Source organism: Salmo trutta, chromosome 24 (genome assembly GCF_901001165.1).
Source record: "Salmo trutta chromosome 24, fSalTru1.1, whole genome shotgun sequence".
Classification (NCBI taxonomy): Eukaryota; Metazoa; Chordata; class Actinopteri; order Salmoniformes; family Salmonidae; genus Salmo; species Salmo trutta.
The window spans coordinates 26,438,430-26,455,921 of NC_042980.1; the positions used below are offsets into that span (position 1 = coordinate 26,438,430).

Below are 17,492 nucleotides of genomic sequence, written 5' to 3' on the forward strand. Positions count from 1 at the left end.
ACATCGTCATTAGTAAATCAGCATTAAGTACAGCCATGTAAAATAAAGATAGTAACAAATATTCATATCTTAACGACTGGAGAGGTATTTGGTGCACTTGATGTATATCATAGGCATGTGCACATTGAGATAAAAGGTGGGGCAAAACACATACTTGATATTTGGGTGCTTCTGTGGGGAGATGATGTCGCTGTTTTTCAGCCAAACAATGTCAGGCAGGGGATTTCCGATGGCTTTGACCGCCAACTCAACCAGAGTGCCTTTCTTGACACTAACATTCTTCAGCTTCTCAATAAACTGGGGTCTGATCAAATTTTCTTTGGCTGTAAATGGAGAAACATATACAAGGCCAATGCTATCAGTCAACAACAGTATATGACGTATCGATACAAAGTGACAATTCATTTGAGCTTCAAATGAGGAATGATATAAACAAGACAAAGATCTTACCATCAACTGTAAGTGTCATGGTCACAGAGCTTTTTCCAGCTCTGTTTTGAGCAACTACCGTCCATTCTCCAGAGTCATGGGGCATGGCTGGAACCACAATCAGTGACTGAGTTCCATCTTCCTTCACCACTATCTTGTGGGTGTAATCATTGACAACTTGTTGCCCTGAAAAGAAGAACACAAATAGAGGAATAAATATATGATTTTCATAAAATTTGTTGAGAGAAGAGAACATGTTTTCACATCACTTACCATTGTGGAACCAGAAAGTGTCAGGCATGGGTCTACCAACTATTTTCAGGTCAAATCTGGCAGTCTGCCCTTCAGCGCACTTGAATGACTGTGGCTTCAAGACAAACACAGGCTTGTACAGTCTCTCCAGCTGACTCTCATCAGTGTCATCAAGCCTGCGACCAGGAGAGCGTGCAGGAGAGCGACTAGTAGAGCGTCCGGGAGAGCGACTCAGAGATCTTGGGGACTGGGACCTGAGCAAATAAATACCAATTCAGTGATACTTGGGAAGTTTCTATGACGGCTATGTTAAACAAATATAAATTAAAATCTGGTAATAACCCTGTTACATTTGGTAATAAAAATCTCACCTAATTCTCTGCATTGCCTGAGGTTCAGGCGTGTAACGCTGAGCTCCTGCAACGGCAGTGGGCTCCACATACAGTTTCCCTGAGCTCACAGAGTTGCCCTTCATGTTGCTAGCTAATGCTGTGTAAACACCCTCATCCTCTGGCAGCACCACAGGAAGACGCAGGCTGGCTCTACCATCATGAAGACTCTCCATCTGGTAACGGCCACCATGATGGATACGCTTTCCATCTTTGTACCACGCAATCTTTTGAAAGACAAGAAACGTTTGATGAATATATACTAAATGTTATATTAATCTCAATGTAAAATACAAATGTATGGTTTCTTTACTACCTTGGGCAGTGGAGTTCCTGCCATTTTGCAGTGGAAAGTAACACCCATTCCTTCTATGATCCTGTAGTTTTTAACTGGAGTGGCAAAGGCTGACTGTAAAGCCTCACGATCTGCACAAGTCACCATCTCTTCCCGATCCTCAGTCACAATTTGTTGGTAGGTAATTTGCAGGATGCGGATCTCAATCTCGTGGATAATCCTCTCCTCAAAGGAAGAAATCTGGAGTTCCTGTAAAAAAACACATTGGAATAAAGCATGCTGTTGTCTTGTTTCATAACAGGTGGCTGAGAACAAATCAAATGCCATACCATCACAATAATTACATTTACATTTTAGTCATTTAGAAGATGTTCTTATCCAACCACATATCACAGTCAATAAAACTGTCCTCAATAAAACAGGTATCAGCAAAATAAGTTCTGCATTGTATAAGTAATGTGTTTCTTTTCATCCACATACCTGTGTTGAAACAAAGCTTTGCGTTTGTGCTTGCTGTGTTATTCTCCTCTGCCTATACATCTGGTCGCCGTCATATTCGCTCACAACAACAGGGGGTACATCCACCTGCACCGTTGTAATTACTTCACTCTTATATGTCATTTCATGTTTCTTCATGTATTCTTCATATTCCCCTGTAAACAAAATATACAATGTGTAAACAAAAGTTAAAACATTATGGTCTGATTTCACGGACCCAAATACAGCCACGGATTGTTCCAAATGGCACCCTATTCCCTACATAGTGCACTACTTTCAACCAAAGGCCATAGGGCTCTGGACAAAAGTAGTGCACTACTGTATGTAGGGAATAGGGTGCCATTTAGGATGCACACTATTACTGGATTTAAAAGCAATGCTAACTGAGCATAGTTTGTAGTCCATGAGATTAAACAACATTTTGATTAAAGCAACTGACCTTCCTCCAGCAGTCCAGCTGAGGCAGAGGCTTCTCCAAGCGGGTTCCTGGCAAAGACGGAGTACTCTCCAGCATCATCAGCAAATGTCATGGAGATCTCCAATTTACACACTCCACTTTCCTTATTGTAGTGGACTTTATATCTAATGGGTGAATAAGTTATACATTTTAAACAGTACAATGAATGATCAACACAGTCTTACAAATGCAAAATAGAGATGAATTGAAAATGTATCACAAGTAGGCTACCTGTATCCTGTAGTAAGGGGCACTCCACTCTTCTTCCAGAACATGTGTGGCTTGGGGCTGCCTCCGATCTGGCACTCAAAGACAACACGTCCGCCCTCCACCAACTTCTGTACAGTTGGCTTCTTGACAAAGAAAGGAGCGACGGCATCTGCAGTATCCACTGGTGAACCTGCGGTGGCGAGGGCAGTGCTCACCTCCGACAAGGTCTCCTCCTTTGCTTCAGCAGTAAAACTGTTTGAAGGGCATTAGAAATATACATAAATTAGGGCAAATGTAATATCAAACAAGTCCAATTTTTTCATCCCCATTCGCAAAACTCAATCAGGGAAGATTCAGTATGACTTGCTGGCGAATGGTTTCATAATGTTTGATAAGTATCATAGAATGATTCCGTTTTCCCTTGTCAATAAATGGCACGACTCATAACTGTACATGTCAAGAGTTTCCAAATGTAGTGGTATAAAATAGTTAGCACTCACAGTTTCTCTTGAGTAGTAAAGTCAAATACAGTGACAGTGCCTTGTTGTGTCATCTCTTCCCGGGTCTCAATTTCCTCGGTTACTAGAAGGAAGAAATGTATACAAGAATTAGCACATTCATAAACCAATAAACCATTCGGCAGTACAGTATTACACCTCAACAGTACTTAGTTTTGTAGACAGAAATGTTGAAAACTAAACTGCCTGTTTACCTTTGACAAGCAGGTAACAGGATGTGCTGATAGTTCCAGCCTTGCTAGTAGCAGTGCAAGTGAAGCGACCGCTGTCTTCTGCGAAGGCCTCGCGGATGACCAGACGGGCACATTTACTCTCATAAGTGATCTGGAAGTCAATGGAGCTTTCAATTCTGTAGTCCTCCCTGAACCACATGATGCCAGGGGCAGGGTGACCAGAGATCTGGCATTCCAGAGTCACAGACTCACCCTCAGTCACAGTCAGGTTCTTCAAGCCCTGAAAATAAAATACAATAGTTTTACTGACATGTTGACATTTAGAAAAAGATGGATGAAAGGACGCCTGAATAGACAACAATAACTTATATGACCTGACATACACCCACAAGAGAAATACTTACAGCTACAAGAGTAGGTGGCACAACTGGCTCTTCTGCAGGGGATGGGACTGCTGCAGTCTCAACGATCTATGGAAAATGCATATAGGTCACAAAAAGTGACATACAGTACAGTTTCAGAACTTGACTTTGGGAGTAGTGAAAGATGGATAAAATGGAAGCAAGATAAGAGTGAATCCTGAAAAGACAAAGAGGGGTTGTGACACAGGCTGGGAACAGATATATCAAGAAGGGAAGAAGAAAAGAGGAAGAGGATAGCAAGGTAGGCTTTCTTTGTGATGCAGATGGGTTCTGAAACAAAGATAACGTGGCGAGGCTTCGGCGTTATGGTGAAGAGAAGGTGTACTAATAGGTGAGACTCCACACAATGTTATTTTAGAGGGCACAACACTCTGGACTACAAACCTTTGTTTCCAAATCCTTATACATTTGCTCCATTTCCCCTGTAAACGTAGCGCCTATCTGAGTCTGTAACTGAGTGTCGAAATGCGTCTTATATCTCTCGGAGAGATCCTTAAACGGAGACTGGGTTGGCGCTGGCATCACGTCCACAACCTTACGGTGGAGACTAGGAGATGGAGGCTTGACTGGCTTGATGATCTTTTGAGCAGCATGTGCAGAGGTAGAGGATAACTCTTTCTGCAGTGTGGCAATAGCAGAACCTGCTATCGAAACCTGACCAACCCAAGGAGAATAGCATTATCATCACGAATCAGAACAACCCATTATGATATTGTCTGCTTTGTTTAGAAATATTAAGGCTGTGACTCAAAAATATAATGGAATGGATGACGATGTATACGGATTAAGTGAGCATTAGTTTTTAGGAAATACTTGCTAAGCTAAATAGTGATTTCTAAGAGTGAATTTTTATGGTATGTCCTGAGAAGAGAGGTAAAATTAAGTTATTTAGAATGGTTATTTATTCAGTGTACAGTACATAATATGGCAGTGCAGACTGTGTGTGTTAGGATTGGATGGTCTGTTAAGATAAAATGTGGTTAAACACATAAACTGTATATTGAGAGATGATCGTCTAACAGAGATCAAAACAGTTTTATGTCAGGCAGGCTTAAGAAACCTATTGCATTGTTGACCAGAGAGGCCAGCAATGTATTACTTGATTATTACTTTATCAATTAAACTGAGGCATTAAAACGTGTGTACCCCTGCTTGCCTGATATGTCCTATGCTTACCTCATAGCTATGGTCAGGTTTAGGAACAGTAACTTTTGAAACTGTGAAATGTGGAATTGGGGATGGTGTGAGGGCAGTTTCCATGTGGGCGGTAGTAGTTTCTGAACTTCTTTGTATCTAAAGTAACCAACAAAGTGTGATAGAGTAAGGAAAGGTCAACTCAATGCAGAACTTCTGAGAAACCTATCAGAAAAAATGCAGCATCTTTTTATATTTAAAAAGATAGCAAACCTGGGTAACATGAATACTCTGCTCATCAGCTGTTGTTTGAATTGATGGTGGTGGTATTATTGGTATTTGCACCATTGGCACAGTTGCAGCCTCAGTTTTCACTGTGACTTGTTGCTCAGTAGTTGCCATCATCATTTGCTGTTTTAAATCAGATTGTATGGTTTCCTCTTCAGCATGACCCCCCTCAGCATGCAAAGGCTTCCGAACACGTGCTAGGTCGACAGCAGCAACCACTGTAGCCTTTGCTTCCGCTTTTTTCCCACCCTCAACCTTTGAGACAACAAGCAATCAATGTCATACATACAGCACATAGATATCATACATAGCATCCATGGCAGCAGTCACTATGACAGCAAACAGATTCACATAACGATGACAAACAGGAAAAACATCACACCAGTAGATACAAAACAAGTTTTGTGTGCATTACCTGGTAATAACATGTCATCATTAATGCATGGAATCATGTTAGTTTAGTTGAATTGGTTGTGCAATAGTGAAAATGAACATGCAGTTGACTAATTGAAATTGCAAGAATTTTTGCTCAATCGACTTGGGAACGCATTTTCCTCTTAAATCAAAGCGATGGAGAAAAAAATCAATGCAGTTACATGTTACAATATTATTTTGTACAAAAAAAAAATATATATATATGTATATCATATTTATTATTATTATATATATTTCTTGCTAGGTAGTGCTAGTGCTAGTCGGCTGTACCTATGCCAAAACTTTTTCATCCTATAGCTTATTCTCCATGTTCTTTTTAAATAGTGAGCCAACATGTTTATCAGCACTTTTATTTCCATTACTGATCAAAAGTCATTTTGTCATGCTACTCGTCTCTCTGCAGCAGACATAGAGAGAACAACATGTTTGGAACATCAAATCGCAAGTGTTGAATCGCATACATTTAGAATAGTGAGAATCGCAATACATATCGTGTCGGCACCTAAATATAGTGATAATATCATATAGAAAATGGGACCTGTGTAGTGATTTCAACTTAAATAGTGCTTACATACAGTATAGGTGAGGTGAGTGATATGGGAAAGTGCTCAGAGTAGTTAACAAAACATTAAGCGCCATCTTTAAACTACCTGCTCCTCGGTTGTCATCATACATGTAACAGTAGAGATTCCAACCTCTCTGTTCTGTACCACAGTGTCATCAGTGTCTGTCGCTATAGCTGGTTCAACAGCTATAGACTCTGGCATGATCTATATGATAAACAGTCATGGGCAGGAGAGTAATATATTCGGTGAATAAATAATGAGAATATGAATAACACATATCGACACTATGGGGGAGCTCAACAACATCCGTGGGAAGGTGAAAAATAAACCACAGGGAATGTGACAAAATCACAGATGGTTGTGAGGTTGAATATGTGGGTACGCTGAAATTACAATTTCAAATGGAAAATGGTCTACGTTTATCAGGGATAATATTGTTAAGCGTGAGTGGGGTCTACTAGAGTGGGGCTGTGATGACAGAAAAAAGGGAAATAAATAAATAATGGAAGTGAAGGGAAGGACGACAGGGTTTGTACTTCATTAAATAATGAACTACCTGTTCCCTTGTTGCGGACATTAACACAGTAGTAGAGGTGCTCTGTGTCTCTGTACTGGGTGTCACCACCGGCACCGGCTCTGGTGTAAAACCAGCAGACTTGCGGCTGCGAGCCTGGTCCACAGCTGCTACCACAGTAGCTACAGCAATGCTTTTATCGTCCACCTCATGCTGCGCCTCCTAGCATACATTAGTAGCGTTAACTTAGGATCCAATCAGAAGTTTTATTGATAATAGCTTCAAACGTCATTATCATATTATTGATAAGAGATGCACTCTTTCATACCTTTCTAAATTCAGGCAACCTATCCTAATGAGCCATGTTAGATCCCAAAAAGAGAGCGAATCAGCTAATCAAATAAGTTCACAATCTTAAAACCCTTACCATCTCATGCACATTCAGTAATCAGCCACAAGATGGCTCTGCCACAGAGAGAGTTGAGAGAGTGGCCCCTAAGAAATAAGAATTTCCTTACCTCTCTCACAGCGACACCAGATACTGCGGACCCAGCCGTTTGCAATCCATAAGAGCCCTCCCAGCGCTGCTCCATGTGAACCTGGGTGGCAGACATGGAAGCCTGGGCATGGGTGGCACTAGAAGTCATGCTGCTGGAATAGCTGCTGGACCCTTCAACAAAGTCTCCCCGCTTCCATGGTGGGAGGACATCAGGACCATGGGCTACCTGTTTGCGTGTGGTCAGTGGGGATTTGACTGGTCTGATTGGGGACACAGATAGTCTTGAAGTGGGGGATACGGACCTGCGTTAAACAAAGAGAGAGAAAATGTTTTTAAAAAATCATTATTCGTATATTACCTGGTACCAAATGGTGTTTTGTAGTGTAAATAGACAAACAAGTAATTAATATGTTTATCATGTAATTACTGTTTTACCAGGTCACTTCTAGGGAGCCTAAATACCTGGTCATTTCTGTATTATAAAATAACATGGTCTTATTCCCTATGGAGATTGAGGTGAACTATCTGTCTGTATTATATGTGTGGAATATTGTTGAACTCTCTACACTTCCTTGTTAATGAAAGATTGAAATACATTTTTTTACCTAACAGGGGCTGGAGTGGGTGCCTTGACATGTCTCACAGGTGATGGTGACTGATGACGTCCCCCTGCAACTCTGGCTGCAAGAGATGATGGTGTTGGGGACTTGGAGGTTGAGGTTGGCTTGGGGGGCACACGTGGTGGGGTCTTGTGTGCTAGATGGCTCACTACACCACCTTCAACATGCATTTGCATGGATGAGGATTCAAACTGAGCCTCCATACTCTGAAAATAAAACAACAATAAAGGTTAGTGTTATACTGAAATAAAAGTGTATTTATCTGACTGATAGCTTCAATAGACAGACAGATACAACTGCCAATTGCCAAAATAAAGGAAACACCAACATAAAGTGTCTTAATAGAGCGCTGGGCCATGACGAGCCAGAACAGCTCCAGTGCACCTTGGCATAGATTCTAGAAGTGTCTGGAACTCTATTGGAGGGACTCAGCTCCATTCTTCCACGTGAAATTCCATCATTTGGTCTTTTGTTGATGGTGGTAGAAAACGCTGTCAGGTGGAGCTCCAAAATATCCCATAAGTGTTCAGTTGGGTTGAGATCTGGTCACTGAGAGGGTCATGGCAAATGTTTTACATAGTTTTCATGCTTATCAAATCATTCAGTGACCCCTCGTACCCTGTGGATGGGGGCATTGTCATTCTATGGGGCATAGCCGTGGTAGCCAAAATAATGGCCTGCCCAGCATTTTTATACATGGCCCTGATGGGATGTTAATTTCTAAATTAACTCAGGAACCACACCTGTGTGGAAGCACCTGCTTTCAATATACTTTGTATCCCTCATTTAGTCCAGTGATTCCATTATTTTGGCAGATAGATAGATAGATAGATAGATAGATAGATAGATAGATAGATAGATAGATAGATAGATAGATAGATAGATAGATAGATAGATAGATATAGATGATAATGCATTTCTGCTTTGGTTGGAGAGGTAACGCGCTGCTGTGTTGTGTGTGGAGCTCTACAGTTAAAGTTATGCCGGGGAATCGTCAGATCTGGGACCAGGCCTTAACTTGTCTCGTAACTGAAGTCCAGTAAGAGGGACGGTGGAAAGGGAACCAGTACAGGCACATGTACAGCGCTTGCAAAACGCCTACCAACCACCTTTTTCTTTAAAGTATTCATATAGAGAAACATTGTTAGATGTATGATTGAATTGTATATATGTTCTATGATCAAATTAACGGCGCTGCCCAGATTGTTGGCTACGAGAGCATCAACAAAGTACTGTTAGATTTTGTCTTTCGGAGCTCTCGCTCCTCTGCACTAAACTTGTGGAGTGTCTGTTTCTCCCCCTCCAGCCAGCCACCGCCCCGCAGTTTATCCGGCACGCACTGTGTCTTCGGAGGGAAAGCTGGGGTGACGTTCCAGCTCTCCGTTCACTGCTTCCATTTCGGTGAGTCAATTCTTCACTAGGTGTTTTTGTAGTAATATGATTTTGTGCACATTCAAATGTTTAAATACTCTTGGTTTGTAGTGTTTTTTGGGGGAATTTGCATGCTTCCTCCTCTTTTCCACATCCCCATCTTCCCTGCAGGTGCCCGTGGTGGGGGCGGGGACGACGTGTTGGGAGCGGGCTCCAGCTCCCCGGGGATGCAGTGCAGAGACTGTCAGCTGGTTGGCTAGTTAAGATTGAGTATCTTGCATATTAAACAAAGTCATACATTTCCTAACCCTTGTGAAACTATTTAAATGCTGTAATAAAATTGCCTTTTTGCTTTTTCTGAAACTGCTGATCTGTTGAGCTGTGCAGGGAACATTCTAGGCCAGGCTTTAAGGTTGTGGTCCTTCCCCTCATTAAACAGAAGGTGTTGTAGTCGAGTCTACTTAGTGGCCCTATAGGGTTAGGTTATCACAAGTCATTTTAGATCATATTTATTGTATATTTACCCTTGTCTCAACTCTGGTCTGGCGACTCTGAGAGGAGGACCTCTGAGAGGAAGATGAAATTACGGTTTTAGTCTTCTTGGCAGGCACAGCTTCTTCACCTGGACAGAAACACATATAAAGATGCATTTCCCATCAAATTATTGAACATGATGACAAGTTGTGAATTCAAAACTGTTCTTCAAATTCAGTTCAGGCAACATGTCAATATAGAATTCATTGGGCCTATAACAGTTTCCATTCAGTTTTAATGCATTGGCAGACTGGCTCATTGAAGGCTAGGTCACCTCTAGGCTAAATAAATGCTATTTTCTGTCCACAAAACATTAAGGAAATGCTCAATAAATAATTGAAACAGGAATTCTTGTAACTTCACTTTTATGAAAGCCTAAATGTGAGAAGGCTGTTACAATGTGGGCTTCCAAACGCCCAAAACACAATATTAAGGACAGTCCTAATCACAAATCAACTTTTTCACCTTGAACCAGCAGTTCAGCGGTGGAGGTAGCCCGTCCGCTGCTGTTTGAGGCATTTACAGAGTAAGTTCCAGAATCTTCTGGGAAGGCTTCGGCAATCAACAAACTGTAAAGGTCTCCTTCTTGAACAATCTGAAAGTCAGCGGAGCTCTGTATCTCGGCTCCCTCTCTGTAGAACTTTACCACAGGTGTAGGGATTCCTGTCACACGAACATCCAGTCTCACTTGGCTTCTTTGTCTCACGGTCAAACTCTGAAGTCTCTGAATAAAGTTGGGCGGCGCAGTCTCCACTGTAATAATACATGGAAATGGAAAAATACGTTTTATGGCAAAAAAATAAATCAAAGGAAAATCGGTGGAAGTGAACTCAACTTGAGCAGCACAGATATCCATTGGCTAGGCTGAGACCGGGGGCAAACGTAATTATTTTTTCATTCGGTCTACCCAGAGAGAGACCTTTTTAAATATGAAACTTAATCTATCTACTTACATCTATCTAAACGTACATCTATCTAGTCATATACCATGAATAGGTATTTACAGAAGATCTTTGGATCGTTATACAGATTTGAATCCAAATGGTCCGATGGTTACATTTGCCCCTATGCCCGGGGTCAGTTGAAGCACTAGACATTTTTACTTTAAACGTGTTTACAAATACATTTGCTTTGTGTCAAATATTATGTGGCTAATAGGCTAACTCTTTATAACGCAATCCATGTTTAGCATCCTAAGAATGCCAGTTCTGGCAGCCTGGTCTCAAAGATTAGACGTAACATAGTAAAAGTAGTTCTGTGACTCTCATATTAGTACAATTTGTTACATTTGGTATAGTTTCAAAAGACAGAAGTTATTTAAACCCAAAACTAAAGGACGGATGGGCGTATAACGCGGACGTCGAGCAACCCAGAGGTTGCGTGTCCAAATCACATCAAGGACAACTTTAGCATTTTAGCAACTTTGAAAATATACTTACACATTTTTAGCTACTTAGCAACAATTAGCATGTTAGGTAACCCTTCCTCTATCCCTTAACCCCTAAGCTTAACCCTAACTCTAACCTTAACCCCTAGCCTAGTTAACGTTAGCCAGAACAAATTGGAATTCGTAACATATCATACATATTGCAAATTCATAACATAAATAATTAATACATACCATACATAACATATCATACAAATTTGAGTGTCCTGATTCACATTTACTATGTTACATCTACCCCTGAGTCCAGGTTGGTTCTGGAGGGCAAGATGAGGAGAAATCTATTTAAATTGGGTGCCACTTCGATTGCACAAATCAAGAAGTTGACTCGAGGGCGTAGTTTAGTCACTAGGAATAGTTACAGCACAGTGATCATGATTGCGCTCGCTAGCAGGTATCTCTGAAGAACAACTTTATCCAACTTTATATGTAAAAAAATCACACACAAACAAGCATAGCTCCATTTAGAAACATAGCACCAAAACCTGTCCATCTTAGGTACAAACAGCAGTTTCCTAATTCAATATTGGTTCTCATTATTGGATGTGCAAAATGTAAACACCAATGCAGCTATCACTCTCACCACTGAAACTAAGTGCTGTTAATTGAACAAGTCAGTAAAGACAGAAGTAACTATTACTGAAGGGGCATTCGGCCTACGGTACTTGTGGTCAGTCACTTCAATGGGAGAGGCTGCTTCTAGAACTTTATTCATGAATACTATGTTATCTTTGGCTGCCCTTTATGTTTGCAGCCATGATGACTCTTTAGTATGATTCAGGACACGGTCTAAAACTGCAAGCCAAAGCATTGGCTAGCTAGAACAACCTCAAACAATGCAAACACCACTGTTTTATCAACTCTGGTTCTCTCACCTGTAACAAGAAGTTCAGCGGTGCTAGTGGCTTGTCCAGCACCATTGGTGGCTCTGACAGAAAATCTTCCACTGTGTGCGGCTGTCACAGCAGGGATCATCAGAACAGCGCGGCCATCGCTGAACGAGATCTGTGCGCCGGGCAGAGCGGCAGCGGAAAGAACCTGGCCATCACGGAACCAGCTCACCTCAGGAACTGGAGAACCTTTAGATCAAGTCAACATTCTAGTCAGCACAGCAGAGCTGATGATGGTGATGAATTTGGTGATGATTTTAAACTCATAGCAAGCAGTTACAATTCAGAGCAAAGTTGAGAAAAGGCCAGCAATATCACATAGGGCAGGCTTCCCAGACACAGATTAAGCCTAGATCCAGAACTAAAAAGCATTTTAAATGGAGATTCTCCATTACGAAAGCTTTTTACTCCAGGACTAGGCTTAATCTGTCTGGGAAACCAACCCATAATTGGGTACTTATTACTTGTGTAATCACTTCATAAAATGTTGCTGTGCAAAGGCTTTATATCTGTATGTGGTTTTACATCAATGATTCAACATATTTATATCTATGTTTGGACAGTCAGCTATATCTATAAGGTACAGTTTAAAAGGAACATAAAAGATCTCCTTACCACTAACTTGAGCTTCAAACGTTGCAGCACTACCCTCTAGTGCCACAACGCTTTGCAGCGGCTGTGTAAATGTTGGCGCCTGTGTAGACATTGTGGACAGCACCCTAAGAGACACAACAGAGCAGAACATCACCAAACCACTCATACACCATAAATCTTCTTCTCTGATCTTTTACAGTAGTTGTATGGTGAAATCCCTTAACAAAGCACACCCACACATTTAAACTCTGTTTATTTTTAGCCACCGAGGGTAGGTTTCCCAGACACTGACTAAGCTTATTCCAGAACTAAAAAGCATTGCCAATGGAGATTCTCCATTGAATGGGCCTTTTATTCTATGACCATGCTTAATCGCTGTCTGGGAAACTCACACTGCTTGTGTCACATCACCAAACCAATGAAGAAAAATCTACCTTTCTTTTACATCTTTTACAGTAGTTTTATGGCACAATCTCCAAACAAAGCATATTCTACATTTGAACTCTATTTTTAGCCTCTGAGAGTCTTATGTCACTTGTGTCACATCACCTAACCAATGAAGAGGATTTTTTTATTTTACATATTTTACATCTGCAGAAAAAATACATACATCAAATGAACCCAGAGCCTATTTTTTTTCCAGTGAGAGTCTAATGACTTGTGTCATATCCAGCACCTGGCTTACTGCATCCTGTCACTTGAGCTATCAGAGGCTCCATGGGGTGTTAGGCCAAACACCAGGGCCACAGCTCCCGGTGACAGCTCACAGACAAGACAGTAACAACTGGGGTAGGCCGTCATTGTAAATAAGAATTTGTTCTTAACTGGCTTGCCTAGTTAAATAAAGGTTAAATAAAATAAAATAAATAAAAAATAAGTATTCCTGTAAGTACAGTGTAACAAGTACTGTAATTACACAATGTTACACTGTAAGTACACTGCACTTAGGGTAAGGTAAATGTTACCAAAGGTAACTAATACATGTGTAATAGATGCTTTATAACTGCAACTGAACGGGACATATCCATTGACGTCCCTTGATGTTTAAGTCTAGAAATGTCAGCCATTAGGCCTACAGTTACACTAGGGCTGCTAAACAAAACATATCCCTTGACTGGGCCTGTGTTAATGTCCTAAAATGTCTGCCATTGCCATTACAGTTACAGATACAAATCCAATCCATTAATTAATCTTTAAATAATAGCTGGATAAGCTATCAACATGAGGTTTTGTAATGAAGTATTAATAAACCAGTCATGAATTTATAAAGGTGACAATTTCCATTGTTCAAAACACTGCAAGGTTAAAGCTTTACATTTGTAGAACTTGTTTAGGCCTATAGATAGAACAGCTTAAACTCAGTAGACCTGTACTTTCAATCCAGTACAGGCCTAGAATCCAGAATTATACTGACATACATTATTCAACCAAACATATGAGCCATTAAGCACTATTGTATCACATTACCTTAAATCCTTAGATACATACGCACATTGAATATACACTGACTGTACATTACATTAGGAACACCTTCCTAATATTGAGTGGAACCTCTTTTGCCCTCAGAACAGCCTCAGTTCGAAGGGACATGGACTCTACAAGGTGTCCAAAGGTCCATGTAGACTTCATGTAGACTCCAATGGCCCATGTAGACTCCAATGCTTCCCACAATTGTGTCAAGTTGGATGCCCTTTGGGTGGTGGACCATTCTTGATACACATGGGAAACTGTTGAGCATGAAAAACGCAGCAGCATTGCAGTTCTTGAAACACTCAAACCGGTGTGCCTGGCACCTACTACCATACCTCGTTCAAAGGCACTTAAATATTTTGTCTTGCCCATTCACCTTCTGAATGGCAAACAAACACAATCCATGTGTCAATTGTCTCAAGGCTTAAAAATCCTTCTTTAACTCCTTCATCTACACTGATTGAAGTGGATTTAACAGGTGACATCAATAAGTGCTCATAGCTTTCACCTGTATTCACCTGGTCAGTCTTTGTTATGGAAAGAGCAGGTGTTCCTAATGTTTTGTACACTCAGTGTAGATTCCTTTGGCCATAATGAAACACAAGATCACACCTTCCATTGAATAGAACATATATGAAGCTAGCAGATAACAATTATTCTTAAGCATCTGAATATATATCACTCCAGAAAGTACAACTTTGGAAAAACTTGACCTCTAGAAATCTCCATAGTCTTTTTAGTGATCTCAATGGCAGGACAAATCATTAAACAATGGCCACAGTATATACTGTTCAGAAAGTATACATTGGCTCAACAATTAACTAAGACATTGCCTTATCAATCAATTATAGCCTTCATCACATCAATAGTTTTCATATTGTATGAAAACTATCCAAAACTGTTAACATCAGATGAGACATGTAACACAAATGTCAGACTCTAAAAATACTCTGTACCAGGCTTGACTGACAGTCACCATGTGGCACATAACTGGAGGTGCAACTGATAGCCCTGCTGCTGATTTCCTTAAAAAGACATTGCGACCCAGCTGGGACACCACTCTAATGCTATCAGGGGCTATTCTGGGAGCTTCTCTAGTCATTGCACCATATATAAATAACCTTGAAAATGATAAGCATTAGTTCTTAATTATTTAAATATTTAAAATGAAATGTTCTTAATGTGAAATGGTTCCCATAATATATTTTGAGACACTTGTCCCCAATTAGGTGGAAATCACCAGTTATTACCTGTTATTCTTTGGGAATTATTATATACAGATAATAACACAATATTAATTGACAAACACTGCATTGGAACAGGTCAAAGTTTAATTAACTAAAGTTACTTACTTGTATCCACAAGAGTGCCTAGATTTGATGGGGCGAAGCCCAGAAGTTGTATTTCTTCAGAAACAATCTCCTTATCCAGAAATGTCAGAAAATCCAATGTGAGAACAGTTTAGCCTCAAAGAAACCCCAAAAAAACAAAACCACACAGTGTAGCTGTGTAGTTTTGCTCTTTTTCCTATGCAATCCCTACACCCGAGGCAAGGCTGGGAATGCTCCAACTGCTCAGAAGTGACAATATGGTTGTGTTACTTTTTATACCCCTGGGCAAATCAGCATCATCAGTGCATCTGCTCTCCTCATTGGTCTGCCACCCAGAGGGGATGATGGGAGATTGGAAGCCATTTTATGCAAGCCCAAACCTGTCACTCACTTCACTTAACATTGTCCAGTCACTGTTGTCACTGTTTGCGTTCATCGGACTTACTTTTAACACAAAATTTAGCTTCGAATGACTTTCCTTTTGAATAATAACAATCTTTCATATCCCCAAATGCTACCACTATGTCAATTTCTGTTCTAAAATGTAAAAGTACTTACTGACATTAATTTATTGACCAAATGAAAAGTGAGGCTGTGCCTGTCACTCAAGTCCTGGGCTACCCCCCATCACATCAGTATCTTGACTGGAACAAATGATGCCATCAGAGGGACAGGGGAAGTGTTTACATATGGCTGCTAAATACTTGTGGCAGCTATGTTAGTACGTGTAAGTTTTCCTGTCTTCATATACAAAGTCTGCCTCATAGTCTGTACCTATAAAATATTTCTCAGTCTGTATCTAATGATTTCTCAGTGTCATATATTCTCTGACACAAAAAACATGCTCACTCACAGATTATTCTTCAAAACATAAAGACTGAAATAGACAGCACTCCAATAACACATTCAGATATGTATTGGACAATACATTAGAACAGTATTAATAAAAAGTATTTCATGCCAAACTTTCAAACTCCAATCAATACATTGTCTTTATTTAAGTCCCCAGACTCCCTATTTCCCCTCCTGACCATCTTGAATTTTTATCTTGTTAACTTGTTGAGGATGAATGTAGTGTTTTCCCATCTGGATTTTCAGTGTGTTGATCATGACGACTTCCAGGGCTTTGAGAGACTTTGGCTCGGCCCTGCCAGGGGAACACAGGCAACAGAAGTTGAGAAGTCACATTTCTTGAAGCATTAAGATCACACGTCCCAAATTCACATTTGTGGACAGTTATGTACTCAGGTTATAGAAGAAAAAAAAATCTTATTTCAAACACGTAGAGGATTTAAAAAATGTAAGGGTTTACCTGCTACTACCACTGACTACCACTTTTGCAGAACACCAGACTTCACCTTTCATTCTTAGCAACACACACATACTTCCCAGAATCTGGCACAACAACACTCCTCTTTAGCAGAACGTGAGTGTTACTTTGGCTTTAAATCGGACATTGTAGGGAAATAAAGTTATTTTCATCTGTTCAAGGAAAATCCTCTTTGGATTAGCTGTAGGTAGGCTATATATACCTATATATAGGTATGTGTTTGTTGAGTACTTTGTGGGAGATTGTTCTGTGTATAGCCTTGTGCCTTACCAGCCTGTGATTAGTCGTTGTGTTTTCTTTGTGTTTGTTTTGGTTCTCCTTCTTGTCCGTTTATAATAAAGAAGATGAGTGCACATTTCCCCACTACATTTTGGTCTATATCCGACGACAACCGTTACAAATGCAAATCATTTTATAACATTTTTGACATGCGTTTTTCTGGATTTCTTTGTTGTTATTCTGTCTCTCACTGTTTAAATAAACCTACCATTAAAATTATAGACTGATCATTTCTTTGTCAGTGGGCAAACGTACAAAATCAGCAGGGGATCAAATAATTTTTTCCCTCACTGTATGAGCAATGACTTTTATGTGTAATGTCGACTTCTGTTTTGAAACGTGCCTGTATTTCCTGACCTTTTTTTGTGTGGAAAATTGTGTTAATTGGTATTCACATAACATTCTTTAAAACTGTCATGTAAAGTTCAATAATGTAATTTTACAAGCCTGTTCTTCTGTTTTTAAATTGTCTGATGTATGTACTGTATGTTGTACATTTGTGTATAATGTTTTCAAGTTTAATTGTTCACCTGCCCGGGGACTGCAGACT

The 17,492-nt window shown here is 40.2% G+C and overlaps 1 protein-coding gene across 1 annotated transcript in view; it reads right to left on the reverse strand.

The window, feature by feature from the left end:
* Positions 1-15,582, reverse strand: part of LOC115160992 (titin) — a 179,609-nt gene extending 164,027 nt beyond the window's left edge. The window contains exons 1-23 of the mRNA XM_029711620.1: positions 15,355-15,582; positions 12,554-12,657; positions 11,924-12,127; positions 10,070-10,357; positions 9,595-9,692; positions 7,685-7,905; positions 7,099-7,381; positions 6,623-6,802; positions 6,151-6,270; positions 5,051-5,320; positions 4,820-4,936; positions 4,028-4,297; positions 3,626-3,691; positions 3,243-3,501; positions 3,031-3,112; positions 2,552-2,782; positions 2,303-2,445; positions 1,846-2,018; positions 1,387-1,614; positions 1,053-1,297; positions 703-935; positions 451-615; positions 155-323 (exon numbers count right to left, since the gene is read on the reverse strand). Coding sequence (XP_029567480.1) covers positions 155-323; positions 451-615; positions 703-935; positions 1,053-1,297; positions 1,387-1,614; positions 1,846-2,018; positions 2,303-2,445; positions 2,552-2,782; positions 3,031-3,112; positions 3,243-3,501; positions 3,626-3,691; positions 4,028-4,297; positions 4,820-4,936; positions 5,051-5,320; positions 6,151-6,270; positions 6,623-6,802; positions 7,099-7,381; positions 7,685-7,905; positions 9,595-9,692; positions 10,070-10,357; positions 11,924-12,127; positions 12,554-12,644 — 4,136 coding nt within the window. The 5' untranslated portion in view covers positions 12,645-12,657; positions 15,355-15,582. The remainder of the gene's footprint in view (positions 1-154; positions 324-450; positions 616-702; positions 936-1,052; positions 1,298-1,386; positions 1,615-1,845; positions 2,019-2,302; positions 2,446-2,551; positions 2,783-3,030; positions 3,113-3,242; positions 3,502-3,625; positions 3,692-4,027; positions 4,298-4,819; positions 4,937-5,050; positions 5,321-6,150; positions 6,271-6,622; positions 6,803-7,098; positions 7,382-7,684; positions 7,906-9,594; positions 9,693-10,069; positions 10,358-11,923; positions 12,128-12,553; positions 12,658-15,354) is intronic.
* Positions 15,583-17,492: the final 1,910 nt, after the last annotated feature.